This window comes from Pleurodeles waltl, chromosome 12 (assembly GCF_031143425.1).
Source record: "Pleurodeles waltl isolate 20211129_DDA chromosome 12, aPleWal1.hap1.20221129, whole genome shotgun sequence".
Taxonomy (NCBI): Eukaryota; Metazoa; Chordata; class Amphibia; order Caudata; family Salamandridae; genus Pleurodeles; species Pleurodeles waltl.
This window is the reverse complement of record NC_090451.1, coordinates 647,673,093-647,694,349: the sequence shown is the minus strand read 5'-3', so window position 1 is coordinate 647,694,349 and position 21,257 is coordinate 647,673,093. Positions and strand designations below refer to the sequence as shown.

General features: G+C 43.2%; 1 protein-coding gene across 4 annotated transcripts in view; it reads right to left on the bottom strand.

Annotated features, from left to right (window-relative positions):
• Positions 1-345: 345 nt before the first annotated feature.
• OTUD7B (OTU deubiquitinase 7B) overlaps positions 346-21,257 on the bottom strand; it is a 196,782-nt gene continuing 175,870 nt past the window's right edge. For all 4 annotated transcript variants that reach the window (XM_069218229.1, XM_069218228.1, XM_069218230.1 and 1 more), the window contains 3 exons: positions 13,321-13,435; positions 11,334-11,418; positions 346-6,669 (listed from right to left, as the gene is read on the bottom strand). In XM_069218229.1, the coding sequence (XP_069074330.1) occupies positions 5,356-6,669; positions 11,334-11,418; positions 13,321-13,435 (1,514 nt within the window). In that variant the 3' untranslated portion in view covers positions 346-5,355. The remainder of the gene's footprint in view (positions 6,670-11,333; positions 11,419-13,320; positions 13,436-21,257) is intronic.

Sequence of the window (21,257 nt, the reverse complement as noted above, 5' to 3'; positions counted from 1 at the left end):
ATCTTTTGAAGAGATTGCGGGGTTGCAGTGTTCTTTTGTTCCTGTCAACTCCTTTTATATTATTAATTATTGAACTTGTATAGATGTCCATTACTTTCGATCGGATCTTCCAAAGAGCACAGCCACGTTTTCAAACATTATTCCTCGAAGAACAGAGAAGTCAAACGATGATCAGTCAAGCCACACACAAAAATGTGGACTCTATAAGTACAGACAATGCTATCCTTACACCAATCTTGCAAACCTGTCACTCGATATTTCAGCAACATAATCAAATTTCCTTAAACATTAAATTCTCTGTAAGGAAGACTACTCTTCGGAATCAATTTCAAGCAAACACGTGGCAATTATTCCATAATAAGTACACTTTAGTCATCTTTGCACCTACAGTAGATTAAGGACAATGGGTAAGCTTGACATTTAACATAATAATTGCATAGATATGCTGTTGAAACCAAAAATGGATTGTTTTTTAGTCTTTCATTAAGAAATGATACATATTTTCACATGGTTATGTTTAACCCTGTACATATAAAACTGGAGTGATAAAAGATCCAGCTTGTGCTCTACAGTTAGAGGTTTGTGCAAACACTGCAGTGCTAAAGTAAATTCCCCACAGCCACGCTGGGAGAGCAGAAAGAACACACCAAAACATCAAATACACATTTGAGAGAAGATGCTTAACTCGTGTCAGTCACCATTTTGCTCGTCAATGGCTGCAGTTTTATATATTTGGATTTTATTCCCAACTCAGCTATCTTTTCTCTTTTTTTCTTCAGGAGTCACCTGGCTCACATCTAATTGTTTTAAATGAAAATAAAATTGACAAAGACTGGAAAGGAATCAACATCATTCGCTGTAGCTGGGTTTTTGTGGTTTGCTAATGCTAGTATTACTAAAGTTCGATCAAAGATGTGTCTCCCGCTTCCTTCCAATCTGGTTTGTTACCGATTGCCTCTAAAGGTCACATGACCACAGAACTAAAGGCAGACTTTATGGGAAATAATATTTTTTTCTGAACTAGAGGGTTTAATGTTTGGCCATGTAACCTGAAACTAAGATTTTTATTTCATCATCAAAATGGTTTAAAGATATTATGGTATGCAACTGTATACAACATTAATGGATGGAAAAGAAGATCAAGGGATTGTTGATATTCCGTTTAAGACTAGTTATGTTGTTTAAATAGAGGAACCAATGGTTCATATGCTTAATGGATCAACACACATGGGTCATTCACTGAGCAACAGTACCTTGACAGAAGCCCTCTCATTAAAGAGGTTTAACTAGCAGTGATACATTAGGAAAGAAATTGGGCAAAATACTGAATTGTGGGTCATACTGCATACAGCCTACAATCAGGCACATGAATATGTAGATCTTAACAGCCAGAGTTTCAAGCATGCAGGTGACACTACACATCGCAAATTGGCAAGGAATTTAGTTTGGGGAGAACACATGTCAACCACAGTAACCTCACAAAATGATCCCTACAATTCATTTGTGGGGTCTGAATGCCAATGGCCTCTGTGCCACCTTAGGCTCTCCACCAGAAGTAATGGTATATTCAACCATAGCCGAAAGCCATCACAGCTGTAGATCACAGTGCAGACATTAAAAAAAAAAAAAAAAGAAGAGGACTTTGAAAATCGAAATCATGCAAAGTAAGACCTCAATAATAAGCTACATAACAACCGTAACAACAGCTTCCTAGTACGCTGTATTTGTTCTGCAGCTTCTCTTATTTAAATAAACCTAGCTGCAAAACTGGTACTCAGAAATTTATTCTTACTGTACCAGGAGTAACAGACACACCCAACACACCTTACAGTGCCACCTGCGCATGACAAGGGCACATACATGTGGTGCTGCAGTACCTAGGATACTTCCTGCCACTGACAGATAAGCAACATTATCTGGAACAGGAGCAGTGTTCAATAATAAAAAAAGTGTGCAAAGGAAATACAATATTCCACAGCACTAATTCTAGCAAAGGAAAGTAAACTTTTAATTGATTCTTTTCATTTGCAGACCCTTCTTCCACTGAAAAAGTCCTCTAATAATTTGAAAAAGCAAAGCTAGGACATTTCCCGACACAAACCTCGCTCAATCTTCCAAAAATGGCTTCCCCACCCAAGCCCTAATAGAATGTTGTAAAGGGACCATGGTAAAACGGGAATGGAACACTAAGCTTAATATGGAATTCTGAGCCTAAAGTGGGCAAAAAATGAGATTTTTATTTCAAAGTCACATGGCTTTTGGAAAATTCATGGCAGATCAGAATGCAAAGCCCAAAGCTCATGGAGTCTTCTAGAAAATGTTATGACTACCATGAATGCCGATTCACATGTAATATGCATTTAATGGAACAAATATGCATGGGTCTTAATAGTGAGTGAGCCAACCCTATAACTAAGTTAGGCTTCAGTTGAGTAGGAGGCTAAGCACTGGAAAAACACTCATCAGTATAAACAGTGAAGTTTAGTGTATAATGATATTTTTGAGACGACACAAGTGTTTAAATCTTCCGAGAAGATTGGATATGTGCTTCTTCTTCCAGCAATGGTCCACTGTCGTGTTTACAAATTGCTGGCATCCTACAAGGCCTTTATTTTGTCCAAGTCAATTGCCCTCGTTAGTGAGCAGGTGAATCAGAAAAACATGCTGGCATCATGGTAGTATTAACCTTAAACTGTATCATCTTCAAATTCTTGAGTATCAACCAATAACTAGCTAAAAGCGATGCCACCCATTGGAGTAGAAGTGCTCAGTATTGAAGCTCTGAGTCATGCTATGGTCAAGCGTCAGAGCTGGACCATGATTATCTAGCAATAAAGAGAGGATTTTTTAATATCTTTAAGAAAACTGTGAAAAGGACACCTAATACTTGAGTCCTGAGTGGGTGGGTGGCGAAGACTTAGGAAGCGAGATAGGGATTTTTTTTCAACATCTTCGTGGAAACCTGTCACCTTACAATGTGCAAGAAAACAAAGAGTCATGCACTGGCTGTAAAATCATGGCAACTGGAGAAGCCCAGTTAGGATGCGGCTCACAGAATCAGCACAAGGACATTGTGGGACTGGATCCATGCAAAATCTGGGAGTGCATAGCAGTACTAATAGTTTCAAGGTCAATTATTTAAGTACTAAAATAGCACTACACTTTCAGAAAAGGAGAACCTTAGGGTGGGAATAGTGAATAAAAAATGAGTTGTGTAACTGATCAGCTTGAGAGTAGTCTCTTGACTTCAGAGTCTTGGTTCCAGTCACCTTGGGTGTCCTTAGCAGTCAAGGGTTGCTAGAAGTACTGCCAAAAAACATTCCAGCCTCGACTCTGAGGATATTTCAAGAGATGAAGAGCTTGCACAGGTGTCTATTGGACTTAGACATCACTGGAGGATTCAAGGAAATGCACAGTAACAGATTTGATACACCAGTTAACCTGCTGTAGAAACCAGGTCACATCCCTCACAAAAAAAGACAAAGAAACCAAAACGGAAAAAAAAAAGAAAAAGAAAAACGTTACACTTCATGAACAAAAAATTGCCCAGACTGCTCTTTGTGTTTTCAACAGTTGCAGTTTAAACCCTAACCATATAAAAATAGGCTTCTATTTTTTTTATATCACTTGTCACTCTAAGGGCAAACTATGACTCAGCAAAATGGAGCCAAAATGACTTCTATCCACCAGAACAGAGGTAGTGTGGTAAGTCAGTGTAGCCCATGTTAAAATCATGCTACAAATTACTTCTGTCAAACAGATTTCTTTTAATTCTGGGCAAACTAGCAAGTCGATTTGGATTTTTACTTCCAGTTCGGCAAGCCGCCCAAACAGCATTTCCACTTGTCCACACTATAAATTATTGCTGTACACATGAATCCAATGTACCTGTCTTGGACTTATGCTTACAAAGCAGGTTTGACTATAAGAAACAAGAACATTTTTGTCAGTTTTTCCGCATGAAATCTTGAACACTCGGTATTGCCAAACAGAGAATTAAAAACCAAGTAATTATTATAAAATAAACACAATAGTCAAGGCCAATGAGAAAGAGTAGAACTCTGAACTAGCTGTAAAGAAGCATGATCAGAGCTGCATTTGAGGGTGAGGGGAGGAAGCACACTTCCACTGCAGAATAGAAAGCAGTCTAAAGTGATAATTTGTATGAAGTCCAATTGTCAATCTTACTCTGCTCTCCGACAACCTTAAACAAGTTCAAGTGCAAATACATAGCTCAATAAAAAGCAAAATAAATTAAAATAAAAAAATGCTGAACTATTTAAATAGTAGCATTTAGATCCAGAAGGGCAGGATGCACTTGTAAGGATCAAAATCTTTTGTCCTTGCAAACCTAGGCAGCTTGTGATCAAAGGGGATAGCAAAGATCAACCTTAACATGTACAATTGTAAGTTGCGCTCACCTTCCTTATTAGGATTTTATTGTCTAGTCCTCGAACAGAAACATTAAATGGGGATCAGATTTAATTCACAAAATTTGTGAAATTCGTCTAGCATGCATGTAAAACTCTATAAAAACGAAATGTAGTCACCTTAGGTAGTGTCTCAACCCTAGTCCGATTGGTGACCTTGCCAATGATTATGCAACAGAGTTCCAAATCATTGCGTTATGCAAACTCAGAGCTCTATTTATTAGGAATTACTTTCTGGGAGGAGGTATTTAGTGCACATAAAGTTGAGTTTCATTGTAAGAGTTATGCAGCAGCTTTTAACAGGAGTATAGAAAAACGCATATTGATGTGTTCTATGATTTAATCTAATTTTTCAAATACTCCAAATAATCAGTGGACATGAAAGTGAGAGTGCTAGCCCCTTTTAAGATACACAATTAAACCACATGGCCCCATGGTGCTGGGTTTCAAACCTGGAGTTTACCCAACCAAGAGCAGCCTCTCCAAAACTGGGAGAAAATGTTGCCTTGGGAATTTTTTTATCTAAAATCTCTGTTACTTGTCAGATGTCGAGTAATGTTAACGAGAATCTGCAAATGCCAGTTTCATGCTAGTCAAATCTCACCTGGACAATTGTGTTTGACTACACGACCTAGTGTGCTTCCAGCCCATTCCCTCCAGATCTCAATCCAAGCATACTTCCTACAATGGCTTTCAACCTCCTAGCAACTTTCAGTCATCTGATAAACTTCCTCTCTCCAGTGAATCTCTTCTTTGGATTGCCACCACCAGAACACTTTAGTGGATCTGCTCTTGCAACCCACCCATTTACTCTCACCTGCCTCTGCAAGGTGGGTGAGGTGGGGGAAGAGCTAAATATTATTGCATTTCCCATGCATAATGGGTCCAAAATGTGAAATCAGTCAAAACAATTAATCTCAACTCTTCAAAACCTATGTATTTGTGCTTCAAGGGTCAATTCTTTTCGTCTCAGTTCTTCCTTGAAACAGCAGGAACAGTAATTGCCAGTCTCAGGGTGCCCATAAAAGTTGCAGTTCGGTTGCTTGCATTTGGTCTGCTGAATGTTATAAATTATTCGACTTTTACTTTTGTCAATGCTGGGAGCCTTTGGCAAGCTGTCCTGCTCCGTGTACTCCCTGCAGCTGTTGCTGTGCTGCGTGCAGGCCGAGCTGTCGTTCTCCACAGGGTAACTGGGAGGCAGGTCCATCTCCGAGGGCGAAAACCTTCCCAAATGGGAAGGGCTGTGTTGGTATGGGTGGGGACGTGCCTGCGTGCAATGTCGAGGCAAAGTAGCATAGGCGGGAAGGTTGCTACATGATCCACCAGCAACCTGCCGTCTGGTGTCTTGAAAGTTATGTGGATGGGAGCCGTCCAAAGTGTTCACCACAGAGGGTCTGGGAATTGTGAAGACTCCAGAGTAACTGGAAGGAAAATTTGCGACTTTAGCACCAGCCTGGAGCTCTGTGTTCTGCAGGCTGTAACTGGGTGGTAACTGAGAAAAAGATGGGTCCAAATCATCGCTTTGGGAAAGATTGCTTTCCTGCTCTGGCTTCTTTGATGCAACACCATTCCCCAGAGCTTTCTTCTCCACTTCTTTCTGTTTCTGTTCAGCTACGAATCGATCCCGGGCATCTGCAAGATAGCGTTCAATCATCTCTTCCTGGTAAGGCTGTCTGTTGCTGGTCTTCAGGAGACCAGCAAAGATGAACTTCCTCTCACCTTGCATGGCAGCGCGGAGGATACTCAAGCTCAATTTGACATCATTGCTATATTTATAAGGATCAGTCTGCTGCCTCTCTGTTGTTGCTTTACCTTGACATGATTTCTCTGAGCCAGCACTCAAATCACTCTGGGATGTCTCCTCTTTACTGCCTTTCCTAGACTTGAGGGACCCTTTCTTCTTTTTCTCCAGGGTGGCATCACCTTGGCCATTAGTCACACCACCTTTTCCGCTCTTGCTGTGCATCAGTCCTCCCATATTCTTCTTCAACTTACTTCCCAAACTTTTTCCAAAACTCCCCAACTTGTTTGCCACAGAGTCTGCCCTTTTCTTGTCCTTCTCTTTATCCTTTTCTCGCTCTTTCTTTGGTTTCTCTTTTTCCTTACTACCTTTGCTGCCGCCGTTACTGGTGGAGCTGCTGCAGACTGATTCTTTGTCAGATTCTCCAGATTCAGCAGCTGACCGGACATCATCGCCCGCTGATGCAGTGGGAGACTCTGGTTGTGCCAGAGGTGCTTGCTAAAAAAAAAAAAAAGAAATACGATTTAGAAGCTAGCATACAAAAAGTTAATATATAAAAAAAAAACGTCAGGATCAAATGCAGCACATTATAATACAGGTCTTTGATCCCATTGGAGCAGAAGGGGCAAACAAGTATTACTACTGCAGTTATAAAGCAATGGCTAATGTTCATCATACACAAACACTATGTCTGAGTCGCTGGAGAACGGGAGAATTTGTTTATGCCATGGATTGCTCTATGTTATTTCAATGCAGCCTCCCATCTCTTATTACAATCCCCCATGGACTATTATAAACAAAGTACACTCATATATTATCCATTAATTTCTTTATTAAGTGCACGCTTTACACACATTTTTTTTGTTTTTTAAGGTTTTTACTGCACCTTGCATTGCTTAGCAGTTTGTTAGCACCTGAATGTGAGCTGCCTTTTGCCTTTTCTATCAGGATGGTCTCACCAAAGTCGCAAACCCAAACCCTGATCCTGTGAGACTTTGAGCAGCCAGCTTGCTTTCAGCATAAAAATACATCTAAAAAATATATATAGTGCAGTATGCATTAGGTATTGGTTTTTGTCAGTGTCAAAGTAGAAGTCTGCTCTGTAACTGCAGGATATTATCTTTTATAACCGGAAGACATGACCCAACAATGGCCGCCCTGAAGTCTTGAGATCATGAAAATTGATGTGGCCGTCTTTCCAATGCAACTTTTCAGCAGCTCTTTTTCAACCTGCTGCCAGGCTGATAAAACTACTTTTACCCCTGGTACACCACGGATGTAACAATTACGTCTGTGTACCGGACCTCGGGGGAAGAGCTAGCGCTCCCCCGAGGGCTGCCGACCCACCCCAGCTCAGGGCTGGAAGGGAATCACTTCCTCTTCCACCACGAACCCTGACCCCCCCAGTGATGTCTGATGACATCAGCACGCTTCAAGCTCGATGCGGAAGAGAAATGCAAAAGCATTTCTCTTCTGCTCGGGAGGAGGGGGCCGGCAGAGGCATTAAAGGAAAGGCCTTTCCTTTCCTTTCATGTCTTTGCAAGCATTTCTGCTGCCTGATCACAATACGATCAGGCAGCAGAAATGCCCACTAGACACCAGGATTTTTTTTTTTTTATGTTGTTGAATTAGGGGAGAAGCGCCTTTGGCAAGGGCCGCTCCCTGGGGGGCCAAATTATTTTTAGGCCATTAACCACTAGACACCAGGGATTTTTTTTATATATACTTACGCATAAGGCGAGCGGCCATTTGGGCAAGGGTTGCTCACCTGGGGGGGCAAATTGTATTTAGGTCATTTCTGCTCCAACTGGGTGCAGATCGGCCTATTTTTGTTAGGCCAATCTGCCCCCAAGGAGGTAAGAATGCACTAGACTCCAGGGATTGGTGTGTGTGTGTTTTGTTTGGGGGGGGCAGCCCCTTGGGCAAGAGTCGCTCCCCTTTGGGGCACATTACAGATCGGCCTATTTTTGGAAGGCCCATCTGCCCCCAAGAGGGTAAGAAACCACTAGACACCAGGGATTGGTGTGTGTGTGTGTGTTTTGTTTGGGGGGGGCTGCACTTTTTTGACTTTGGGACGCTGCCATGTAGAAAAATCCACAAGACCTAGACACATCTGAAGACTAAACTACTGGTTGATTCCAGGGTGGTGTGCTTCGCACATTTTCCCCACATTTTTGTGATGAACCCTTCTGGAATCTGCAGGAATCTACAAAATTCCTACCACCCAACATTGTCTCATCTATACTTTTTTTTCCAATCGGCCCTTTTGGACCCGCTTGGGTTCCCCCTCCATTTTGACATGTTTTTGGCTCTTCCCTGTCACAGGCACTTGCCCCACCTACACAAGTGAGGTATCATTTTTACCGGGAGACTGAGGGAAACGTTGGGTGGTAGGAAATTTGTCCCGGTGCGGTGAGCCCACACAGAAATGTGGGGAAAAATTAGATTCTTTATAGCTAAATTTGAGGTTTGCTGAGGATTCTGGGTAAGAAAACATTTGGGGATCCTCGCAAGTCACACCTCTCTGGACTCCCTCGGATGTCTAGTTTCAGAAATGTCTGGGTTTGGTAGGTTTCCCGACATGGCTGCTGAGCCCAGGACCAAAAACGCAGGTGCCCCCCCCCCCCCCCTCCACACACACACATAAAAACAGCCTACCCACACAAGTGAGGTACCATTTTTATCGGGAGACTTGAGGGAACGCTGGGTGGAAGGAAATTTGTGGCTCCTCTCAGATTCCAGAACTTTCTGTCGCCGAAATGAGAGGAAAAGGTGTTATGCTGGCCAAATTTTGAGGTTTGCAAAGGATTCTGGGTAACAGAACCTGGTGAGAGCCCCACAAGTCACCCCATCTTGGATTCCCCTAGGTGTCTAGTTTTTAGAAATGCGCAGGTTTGGTAGGTTTCCCTGAGGTTTTTCCTGAGTTAGAGGCAAAAATCTACAGCTAGGCACTTTGCAAAAAACATATCAGATTTCAATGTAAAAATGTGATGTGTCCATGTTGCGTTTCCTGTCGCGAGCATTAGGCCTACCCACGCAAGTGAGGTACCATTTTTATTGGGAGACTTGGGGAAACACAGAATAGCAAAACAAGTGTTATTGCCCCTTGTCTTTCTCTACATTTTTTTCCTTCCATTTGTAAGACAGTGTGTAAAAAAGATGTCTATTTGAGAAATGTCTTGTAATTCACATGCTAGTATGGGCACCCCAGAATTCAGAGAGGTGTAAATAACCACTGCTTCTCAACACCTTACTTGTGCCCATTTTGGAAATACAAAGGTTTTCTTGATACCTATTTTTCACTTTTTATATTTCAGCAAATGAATTGCTGTATACCCAGTATAGAATAAAAACCCATTGCAAGGTGCAGCTCATTTATTGGCTCTGGGTACCTAGGGTTCTTGATGAACCTACAAGCCCTATATATCCCCGCAACCAGAAGGGTCCAGCAGACGTAACGGTATATTGCTTTACAAAAATCTGACATCGCAGGAAAAACTTACAGAGTAAAACGTTGAGAAAAATGGCTGTTTTGTTTCACCTCAATTTCAATTTTTTTTTTATTTCAGCTGTTATTTTCTGTAGGAAACACTTGTAGGATCTACACAAATTACCCCTTGCCGAATTCAGAATGTTGTCTACTTTTCAGAAATGTTTAGCTTTCTGGGATCCAGCATTGGTTTCACACCCATTTCTGTCACTAACTGGAAGGAGGCTGAAAGCACAAAAAAAATAGTAAAAATGGGGTATGTCCCAGTAAAATGCCAAAATTGTGTTGAAAAATGGGGTTTTCTGATACAAGTCTGCCTGTTCCTGAAAGCTGGGAAGATGGTGATGTTAGCACCGCAAACCCTTAGTTGATGCCATTTTCAGGGGAAAAAAACACAAGCCTTCTTCTGCAGCCCTTTTTCACTTATTTTTTTGGGAAAAAACGAAATGTTCACTGTATCTTGGCTAATTTCTTGATCTGCTTCAGGGGAACCCACAAAGTCTGGGTACCTCTAGAATCCCTAGGATATTGGAAAAAAAAGGACGCAAATTTGGCGTGGGTAGCTTATGTGGACAAAAAAGTTATGAGGGCCTAAGCGCGAAATGCCTTAAATAGCCAAAAAAAAGCTTGCCACCTGAGGGGGAAAAGGCCTGGCAGTGAAGGGGTTAAAAGCAAATACATCTGCCCAACCTTGAAAATCCTTTTGTGAAAATTCAGAATCCCAATCGTAGTGCCATTAGTCTGTTCCACCTTCAATTTAATGAAATCAGCTTATAAAAATAATCCCATCATTGACTTTAAGTGCCATATGCAGCTATAGATGGGAGAGTGTCTCTTACAAATTAGACAGACACCATCACCATATTTTCACAACGAGGAGGTGCGAATGGGGGCATAAATATTTCCCCATGTCAGACAGCCAGGTTGTATTACACTGCCCCTTGTCCACTGAGCCCCACCAGCAGGAATTCCACTACTTTGTTGGCTCAGGAGGCCCTGAAGCTATTGCAGAAGGATCTCATTCTTCTAAAGCCATCACAATCTATCTGCATTCAACTCGTATCTTCTTCAATATTACTGCCCTTGTTCAGATCCTTATTTAGACATAATGCTCCTGAATAGGTTAAATTTCAACCAAGCCTCGTTGGGAATGATGTTCCTAGCAGAGTATCCCACTGAAGCGCTGGTCCGAAATGTTTCTTCTCAATGTCTGCACTACTGATCCATATTTAAAAAAAAAAAAATTCATAAAAGTGAACACACACACGGTATATACGAAGCATGATCACGCGTACTCTTTTCAAAGGAACCAAAAGCAGCATTCACACTCCTTCAACACCTATTTATTAAATCGCAGAAATGCCATACCAGTGGTACATGTGGTGTACAATAACCTTTCAAGAACATCCATTATTATGCTAGAACAAATAACTGCTATAGTCTTTATGGTAAATAAATTCCACTGACAAAGAGCTTGCATCATCAATAAAATAAACTCTGAAACATAGTTTGCTGGCAACTGCTCATAAAAACATATGGAGACGGTGACAAGCACAATATGTTAACAACTAGGATGTGCCACAAGCCTCTCCCACCATACTGCTTTTGTCAATGACACATACCATAAAGTAAAACCCAATGGTTTATAACAGAAAACATATTCACGCCTTACCTGCATTTCACAAGGCAATGTGATCCATGTAACAGTCATATAGCTGTGCAGAAGGTTTAATTTTGCTTCCAGTGATAGGGTCACGCTGCAAAAAGCAGATTTGTGAATTAAATGTTCTCCACTTAAGAACCTGACACTTTTAGATATAACAATCAAACTGAGTAAACAGCCTGGAGATGGAGCAGGATCAAAGGCACCCAGCAATTAAACCAACAATCAACATATTTAAGTGAAAAACGAACAATTAAAAGATGTTTCCGAATGCCAACTGGATGGCATCCTAGTCGAATCAAAGTGCGCTTTTCGATTGGGAGGTCTATATCCACCATCTATCGGTGCTAGTTATATTCTATCCACTTTGGCAACTGAATCTATGTGTCTTTTTTACATGGTGAGGTTGAATATATTTGGGTTTTTTTGTGAAGCGCCCAGGCGTCCACATCTGTTTCTGACTTCAAAAGAAGGAAGGATGTGGCGTGGTTGTAGTGAGAAAGAAATAGATGATAAATTACAAATCAGTTCAGAAGACCATGGTCCGTAGGTCAGGTAGATCCACTGGGCTTTCAACACCCTTTTAAATTCAAAACAATCATGTTTAAGGGCAGTGTTTGACCGTGAGGTACCTTGAAAGTGCGGAGACCTATCTCCAAAGAGTATGTGGTTTGAATGGTGAATAGGCAATAGGTTTGAACGGCCAGTGTAGGCTGCCCAGGAGCTTGATTGAACAGCACTGTGAGATAAGAAGATGCTTTGCCTTGAAGTGTTTTGCGAATCGGGCAGTGGATCTCTGAGTGGTCTTTGAACATAAGCCTGTGTAGTTCCCATGGCCTGGGGGGAGGTATGTGCGGTTAATGGAATACGAATGATATGAAGCATCAAAATGTTTGGCAAAATAGAGATGAGGTACCACTAATTAATAGGCGGGCTACAATAAACTAATGTGCAGAGAATGTAATTATCACTGTACACATGGCATCGATCTCTTCCTAGGCACCTATAGATGACTTTACCTCAAAACAAAAATCAGTCTCAAAATGGTTAGAATAACATTTTAGACTGGGCGCGGAGATCGCAGTAAGTCAGTAGATTCACCAGCTTTCTCTGTCCATCTTGTGTTTGAACCCCATAATCCTAGCCTCTTTATCATCCTTTGGTGGCTTGGTTGACTTGAATCCTTACTGCTCACTTTAAGGGAGCACTTCTTGTCTTTTTGTTTGTGCTATCCCTAGAAGTGCACGTGTTCCTGCTCTCTCCCTCGTTTGCTCCTCAACCCCCGGTCCCATATCCACCTCGGCGCTGCATGCTCCTTTCTAATTCTTGTTTTTATCCCCAATCCTGCATTGCTCTCTCATGTGCTACTTTAAACTCCCCGTTGCTTCTCCGCCACGTGCTCTTAGATGCCGCCAACATCATGATTTCTTCTTAAATTTATATTTTTGGGGAGCGTCTGGAAGCAAATTGCTAAATTTCCTTAAAAAAATTCTGTCCCGTCATTTTGTAAGAGGGTGCCTGCCTAATTAGCAAGTGCACAAGCCTCATCATGCATCCGTATATGCCTACAAAATTATTATTATTTTTTTTTGCTTTTGGCTATGCTGTTCAGGATCGCTAAAAGGCATTGCCAAATCCCAGTAGATCTCAGATGTGAGACCTACTGGCTTTATCAATGCTTTTTTTCTGTGCTGGTGTAAGTTTTTGGTGAGGAAAAGTCTACTTTTACCTCTCCATAACTACAAGATAGAGAATAAAAAGCCAGATGGCGACAGTGCTAAAACAAATTAGCACAGAAATTGCAACAGGTGTGTGCTTTCCATAATGCTGCCTTTCAGGAAAGCATTACAGCATTTTTGGCCAGCGGTTTGCTTTTCCACGATGGCTGATGTGAATTAAAACATGTAGCCACTTTGTCTTTTTTCACATTTGCGAGTGACTGCAAGGAGTAGAGGGTGTAAAGTTATCAAGTGATCCGGTACCTTCTGAAACTCACCTGGCCATTCTAACATTGTCAGCATCGTCTTTGCCCCATTCCCAGTCCTTCTTGGGGTCTACAGCAAAGTGCACAGGCAGTAGTTTGTGATCAGAGTCGGTCAGTGGTATCACGGCTGCAAAAGGAGAGCAAACAATATATTTTGCTGTATGGTATGAATTTTTAAGTACGAAGAAATCAGGCGTCTCCTTCTTCTGCTCAGGAGTATTAACCCCAACAAAGCATCAGAAAAGACCTACAAACAATTATGTAGTCACACACATAAAACACACAAGCTATATACTAGGCACAACAGGACAACAAAGACAAGAAGTGAGCCATGTCCTTGGACAGGGATGCACGGATTGTACAAATCCTGGCTATTCCGAGTAACCAAAAACAATGATTACATGCCTCTGCACCTCGACCGAAGACTATTTTGATGTAAAGTAATAACGCACCTTTTCAAATCACTTATGCGCCCTACCCTCGTAGTACCGCGTGACGAAATACCTGTAACAGGTAAACTAATGAAGTAAAGCAGCCATGGCCCGGAGTAGGAGGCACAGAAGTAGAGCAGTCACTAGCCAGTACCGAACTGAGAGGCGACAGAATCACAGTGACGTAGAGTAGTAGATGTAGCTAACACTCGTGAGCGATTCAAATGAGAAAAAAGAGCTTCACAGCGACAACACACAAAATAAAAAGAATGTGTATTAAAACGACTCTGGCACTTATGAAGTGTTTAAAACGCACCGGGTAAGCTATCAACTAACAGCAAGCTCCGAAGAATTCACAGGAGGTGTACACGGGTTTGCAGATTACACTCGGAATGTCTGCTGCCCGATTGGTGAAGACTTGCTCTGGCACAATCCAAAGGAGGGCTCACCGGCGGAGGGGCACAAGGAGCTGCACCACAATTGGTTACTGCGAGACTGCCACTAGTGACGTAGAATGGCGCCGGATATAGATCACTGGAAACTGTCCATCACTTGTCCTCACATGGCCCGGACAGGACCGCTGCAACGCTGGCTCACATACCGTGGCTCTGGAAGAGCTGGATTTCAAGGGGCCATCCAATATAGAGACAAGCACTGGCAAAGCCAATACAAGATCTATTGGCTTTACCAATGCGTTTGTCATATTGTACACCAGTGTGGCTGCTGTTCAGCATGGCTAAAAGTTAGCGGTGTGGAGTGTCAGGGTGGAGTGGGGGAGTAGAGTGTTCTAGAGTGGATTTGTTGGAATGTCTAAAGTGAAGTAGGAGTAGAATGCTGTAGAGGGGAGTAGAGTTCATTGATTCAGTGGCAGAGACTTTCGTAGATTGGAACAGGGTGGAGTAGATTGACGCAGGGGTGGATTGGAGTAGAGTGGGGTGGATTGGAGTAGAGTGGGGTGGATTGGACTGGGGTGAGTCAGGTGGATTGGTGGAATAGGATGGATGAGGGGCAGACTGGAGTTGGGTGGATTGAAAAGGGTTAAGGTGAATGGGATTGGGGTGGATAGGACTGGAGTGGGAGTTTAGCTTGGTGTGGAGTGGGGTGAATTAGACTGGAATGGGGTGGACTGGATTGGTTTCACTGGATTGGGGTGGGATGGATTGGAATTGAATGGTTGGACTGGAGTAGAGTGAGGTAGATTGGAATGGGGTGTGTGGATTGGAGTGGGTGCATTGAAAGAGGTGGAGTGTGTTGGATTGGGATGGATTGCATTGAGGTGGGGTGGATTGGAGTGATGAGGTGGATGGACTGGAGTGGGTTGGACAACTGGGATGGAGTGGAGTGCAGTGGACTGGATTAGAGTGGGCTGGGCTGGTTGGATTGGAATGCAGAGGACGGAACTGGGATAGGGTGGGCTAGATTAGGGTAGAGTGGGGAGAATTAGAATCAGGAGGATTGGAGCGGGTAGACTTGAATGGGGTGGGGGTGGACCGGAGTGGGGTGGGACTGGATTGGGATCGACTGGATTGGATTGTGGTGGGTTGGATTGGACTAGGGTAGCCTGCACTGAGGTGAGGTGGACTGGAGTGGGGTGGAGTGGACTGGAGTAAGGTGGATTGGTTTAAATGGGGTGGAATGGATAGAGTGGTGGATTGGGGTTGATTGGATAGGGGTGGGGTGGAGTGGATTTGAGTGTTATGGATTTGGGTAGTGTGGGTGGGTCGAGTGGAGTGGACTGTGTTGGACTGGAGATAGATAGTTCGGAGTGGGGCTGATGGGACTGGATTGGAGTATGTGGGTTTGATTGGAGTGGGATGGTCTGGAATGGGGTGGGTTGGGTTGGATCGCAGTGTGGTGGGATGGACTGAATGGGGTGGGACTGAGTGGTGTAGAATGGACTGGAGTAGGGTGTTTTGGACTGGAGTATGGTGTTTTGGACTGGAGTAGGGTATTTTGGACTGGAGTAGGGTATTTTGGACTGGAGTGGATTGTAGTGGGGTGGATTGGATTGGGGTGAGGTGTTATGGATTAGACTGGGATAGATTGGATTTGGCTGGATTGTGGTGGATTGGATTGGATTGGAGAGGGGTGGGCTGGAATGGTGTCAGGTGGATTAGACTGGGGTGGATTGGGTTTGAGTGGATGGGATTAGGTGAGGTGGATTGGATTGGAGTGGAGTGGGGCAGATTGCTTTGGATTGGAGTGGGTTGCTTAGTACATGAAGGGGCTGGGTGGATAGAGACCGGTTGGAGTAGGAAGGCTGTTTTGAATTAAAGAGGGGTAGACTGGAGTGGAGCAGATTGTTCTGGATTGAAGTGGGGCAGATTGTTCTGGATTGGAGAGGGCAGACTGTTTTGGATTGGAAAGGGCAGATTGTTTTGGAGTGGTGCAGATTGTTTTGGATTAGAGTGGAGCAAACTGGAGTGGGGCAGATTAGACTGGAGTGGGTTGCGATGGTTGGATTGGGGTGGGTTGGACTGGATTGGTTTGAGTGGTTTGGACTGTAGTGGGGTGGATTGTAGTGGGGCAGATTGCCATGGACTGGTTTGGGGTGTACTGCACAATTATGTGTTAAAGCATAATTTCACAAATTACACATAATAAAGAAACAACATCTCATTGTAATATTTCAAATAAGATAATCTTTTGAGAAGAGCACCCACAAGCAAAAACAAAATAAAACATGAGTGGAACATGAGAAAAGATGACTTGGCAAAATAAAAGCAAGTTGGGTATAAAAAAAAAAAAAAGAAAACTTTGCAATTTTGTTTGTCCTGCTGGGCTTGTTTTGCCAGTCACAAGCCTTCTGTTTGCAGGGCACTTGAAGTTAAAAAGAACAAAATAGCACCTTGATCACGTTGGATTCACTAGACGGACACTGATTAAGATGAACCAATCAGTGCACCGGGACCAATCAGTGCTTGGTCCCTGCGTCAGAGAGGAACAAAAATGATGTCAGGACTGAAAAGGACAAATTATGAGGCTGTAAAAAAAAGACTGCCAGGCAAGACAGCAAATGGTAAGCGACAGGCAGGCTTCCAAGCCCTTTATTGTGCACAACATAGTCTCGCAAGCGAGACACATGCGCTAGCACATACACTTGCAGACTCAACCCTAAAAAAGGTTCTCGTTCAGCCAGTCCTGTTCTCTAATGAATGATCGTTTGTTTGATGACATCAGCTCAGGTTTTCTGACCCACAGTGACATCATTCCTCGCACGGCTCCATAAGAAGCAGCAGTGCAGCTTACAGTTCCATCGTAGAACGAAGCAGCCATAGGCCATTACTGTGAAGACAACCACAAATTCAGAAGCATTCATTGTCCAGTTTGTCGCCAAATGAGATTCTGATTCAGATGCCAACTGCACGCCCTGCAGATGTCGGCCTGAAAGATGTTTGACAAATAATGCCTGGAGCAAATCCTGTAGGGAAACTGTGCAAAATCTGAAATTCTGCACCCCAAAATACGCAAAATCTCACACTTGGTAAAAGCCATACTCTGTAGTATTTATCAGGTGTGTGATTCACCCCAAAATTGTGCATTTTGTAGACTGTGGGATCTAAAATACTCTTTTATAAATACCGGGAATGTACTCTGTTTGACAACACTCCATGTAAGTGCTTTAAAAAATGTGACACATTCCCCCCACTACAAGACATGCATTGTTTTCAGTTTTGCACCACCAGCCATAGTTTCTTTCACCGCCTCCCATAGTACCCATGCATGCAAGGCTCTCCACTCCAACAAGGCGCTACACAATGTTCAACATACTGCATTAACTCAATCACAGTTCTTCATTAGGGAACTCTGAAATCAACTAATAAAACCCAAGTCAGAGACGCACAGTATATTCAAAATCGCTGCAGCCTCCATCGGTACCACCATGACATAGATGGCACAAAGTACGTCCAGTGGTCCTTCTTTAAAAATACCTAGTGTGGTACAACCCAAAGAGATTTCAATGATTGGAAGCCACTCTTTCCATTTCTTCTGGACAAGAAAGAAACAAGAATAAAACCCTTTGTTTCTGTCCGGAACAGGATCTCTTTCAATAGCTCCTTTTTTAAGCATTGTCCAGACCTCCTTTCTGAGAAGATTTAGGTGCTCCAGAAAGCGCCGAGGAGGTCTTGTTGGCGGAATTTGCATGAATTCCAGTGATTGGACAAATTGAATAAGGTTTAATTCCCATCAATCGGAAGTGATTATTTGCCAATTATGTAAATATTGGGAGATCTTCCCGAAGAAGGATAAGTAGCTGGAGTAAGAGAGAAGTCATTGCCTGCGTCCTGCTTCTCTTGTTTGTCGTCCTGCTCTTGTTCTTTGCGTGGTTCTAACATATGCTGCCTGTGGAGGCTGCTTCTGTTGATATTGGGGACGAAAGGATTGGTAAGTGGAGAAGGAAGAGGGATATTTGGATTGTTGAAATCCCCTTCTGTAGGACAGATATCCCCTTCGAATAGCACCCCAAAAAGGGCTGTTTTTTTAATTGCTGGGTTCAAAGGGACTTTGCTGTGTCTGTACAAAAATAAGTTACTTACCTGTAACTATAGTTCTCCAGTATTGGAATCTTTAATAGATTCACATGCTTGAATCATTCCCCGTCGTCGAGATGGGAGTCCCCAGTACCTTAAAAAAGACAATGTCCCAAAGACATAACACCTATAACAAACAAATTCTGTTCATTTTGGCAAACCATCCAAGTCTTTATGTAAAAAGGACCAGACTTGAACATCAGCCAATCAGAGAGTACCACCCTTTAGAACCCTTCTGAGAGAAGCTCCAGCACCGCAGATTTTCTAAGCACTAGTGCACCAATTGCCGATTAAACCTATGATATGCAAAGGTGAGCTTCCCCCTGGAGGCGGGTGGGTCGCATGTGAATCTACGAAAGATTCCAATACTGGAGAACTATAGTTACAGGTAAGTAACTTATTTTCTTACTCAAGTATTGGAACTTTCATAGAGTCACATGCTTAAAATCAGACTAAAAAGCAGTATAAAGAGCACATTGCATTAAACGTACATCCAAAACCCCTTAATCCGAGATTGTCGAGCTGTTCTTAATAGTATGAAAACATTATGCTCCGTATATATAATATCCTAAATTTTCACAGACAATTATATATTATGGTGTAAGGAATATGTGCAAATACAGCAAAGCAAACTTAAAGCCATGCAATGTGCGAAGAAGAAAAAAAGAATGGAGCGAGGCAATGTGAGGTCACTGTTGCTGGAATAGATGTTGCAGGACCGCCTGACCAACAGCTGCATCTCCGTTAGGAATGGCATCCAGACAATAGTGTCTCGTAAACGTGTGAGTCGTCTTCCAGGTGGCTGCTCTACAAATGTCCTGCAGGGGTACACCTGCAAACAGTGCCAGGGACGCTGATATAGTTCTCGTAGAATGCGCCCTAACTAGGATTTTAAAGGCTTTCCAACTGCTTGGTGGCAAAAGTTTATAGCCGCTACTATCCATCTGGCTATACTTCTCTTAAAAAGGGCCTGTCCTTTCCTAGGGGCACTATACACCACAAACAATTGAGTAGACCTTCTAAAACTCTTGGTTCTTTCCAAGTAAAACTTGAGGTTTCTTTTGATGTACAAAGAATGGAGAGCTCTCTCCACCGGAGACTTTGGGGTCGGAAAGAAAGATTTTAGAACCACTGGTTGGTTAATATGAAAGTCTGATGGCACCTTTGGTACAAACTTGGGGTTCGTACGAAGAATGACTATCTTGTTTAAATTGGAGGAAAGGCTCCTGAATAGTCAACGCGTGGATCTCACTGACCCGCCTGGAAGAAGTAAGGGCTAGAAGTAGAGCCACTTTCCACGATAAATGCTTCAGATGCGCACTGTGTATCGGTTCAAATGGGTGCTTCGTAAGCTGAGAGAGAACCGTGTTGAGTTGCCAAGACGGTGGAGGAGGCCTTACTGGTGGAAAAACTCGAAAGACCCCTTTGAGAAACTGCTTAATCAATCTAGATGACCACAGAGATGGAGCCGTAGGCGAACGTCTGTAGTGAGATATCGCCACCAAGTGCACCCTAATGGATGCATGTGCCAATTCTGTAGATGCCAGATGGAGGAGATAGGGTAGTATTCGCTCCGGCGGAGCTAATAGTGGATCAATGCGCTCTTTCTGATACCACAAAACAAAATTTCTTCCATTTCAATGAGTATGATTTGGTGGTGCTCTCTGCTCTGGCCTTTGCCAAAATATCCCGACACTCGGGGCAAATGTCTAAATGGCGAACCCATTGTGTTCAGGAGCCAAGCCGATAACTTGAGTGATCTGGGGTATGGGTGTAAAATCTGGCCCTCGTTCCTCGTCAAGAGCTGTGGTGACACTTTCAGCGGAATGTGATCCGCCTCCGAGAACAGGAGGAGCTCCGAGAACTAATGTTGGCAGGGCCAAAATAGAGCTATCAGGATGAGTCTGCTATGTTCCTGTTTGATCTTTGCAAGCACCCTTGATATCAGAGGAATGGGTGGAACAGCGTAGGCAAATACTCCGCACCATGCCATAGAAAACGCATTCCTGCAAGAGCCAGGATGGTGAACCCAACTTGCGTAATAGCGGCATTTGGTGTTGTGCGGGGTTGCAAACAGATCTAGTTTGGGTTTCCCCCACCTTCTGAAGACCTGGTCGAGCACATCCTGATTCAATTCCCATTTGTGACAGGAGGACGTAAGTCTGCTGAAAGTGTCTGCTGTCTCGTTCTGCCTTCATGGTAAATGTTCTGCTCGTAGACTGATGCCATTGCGAACGGTCCAATCCCAAATCGTCTGCGATTCCCGAGAAAGGAGGAGAGATTTAGTCCCCCCTTGTTTGTTTAAATAATGCATTTCTGCAGTGTTATCGGTCCTTATGAGAACTGTTGTGTGCTCTATCTTTGGAATGAAAGCCTGTAGGGCCAAGAACATCGCTCTCAACTCTAGAAAGTTGATATGATACTTTTGGAAGGAGTTGCTCCACTTCCGACTGATTTGAAGATCCTTAAGATGGGCTCCCCACCCCTCTAGGGAGGCGTCCGTGGTGATGACCAATGGAGGCCGATGTCGTAAGAAAGGAAGACCTACTGCAAGGTTCCGCTGACTTTTTCACCAGTGGAGAGCCTGGACCATTTGAGGAGTCACAATGATCAGATCGAACGAGTTGTCTCTCTGTATGCACTGGACATCTAATTCCTCCTGCAGGGGACGCATTCTTAAGCGACAAAAGGGGAATAACTGTATGCAAGAAGACATCATCCCCAGAAGTGATTTGTAAGTGCGTACAGAAAAAGGCTTTATTCGTACACTGCTTGCCAAGGAAACATGTTTCTCTTGTCTCTCCATCAACGGGAAAGCTTGGTCTCTGATGGTGTTGATTTTTGCTCCTAGGAAGGTTGTTACCCTTGTAGGTAAGATGTTTGACTTGCTGTGATTCAGAGTGAGACCCATCTCGCCAAATAATGCTATGCAAGCCGTTGTTGAGTTGTGAGCTGCTTGAGACGACCGCGCCTTGATTAGCCAATC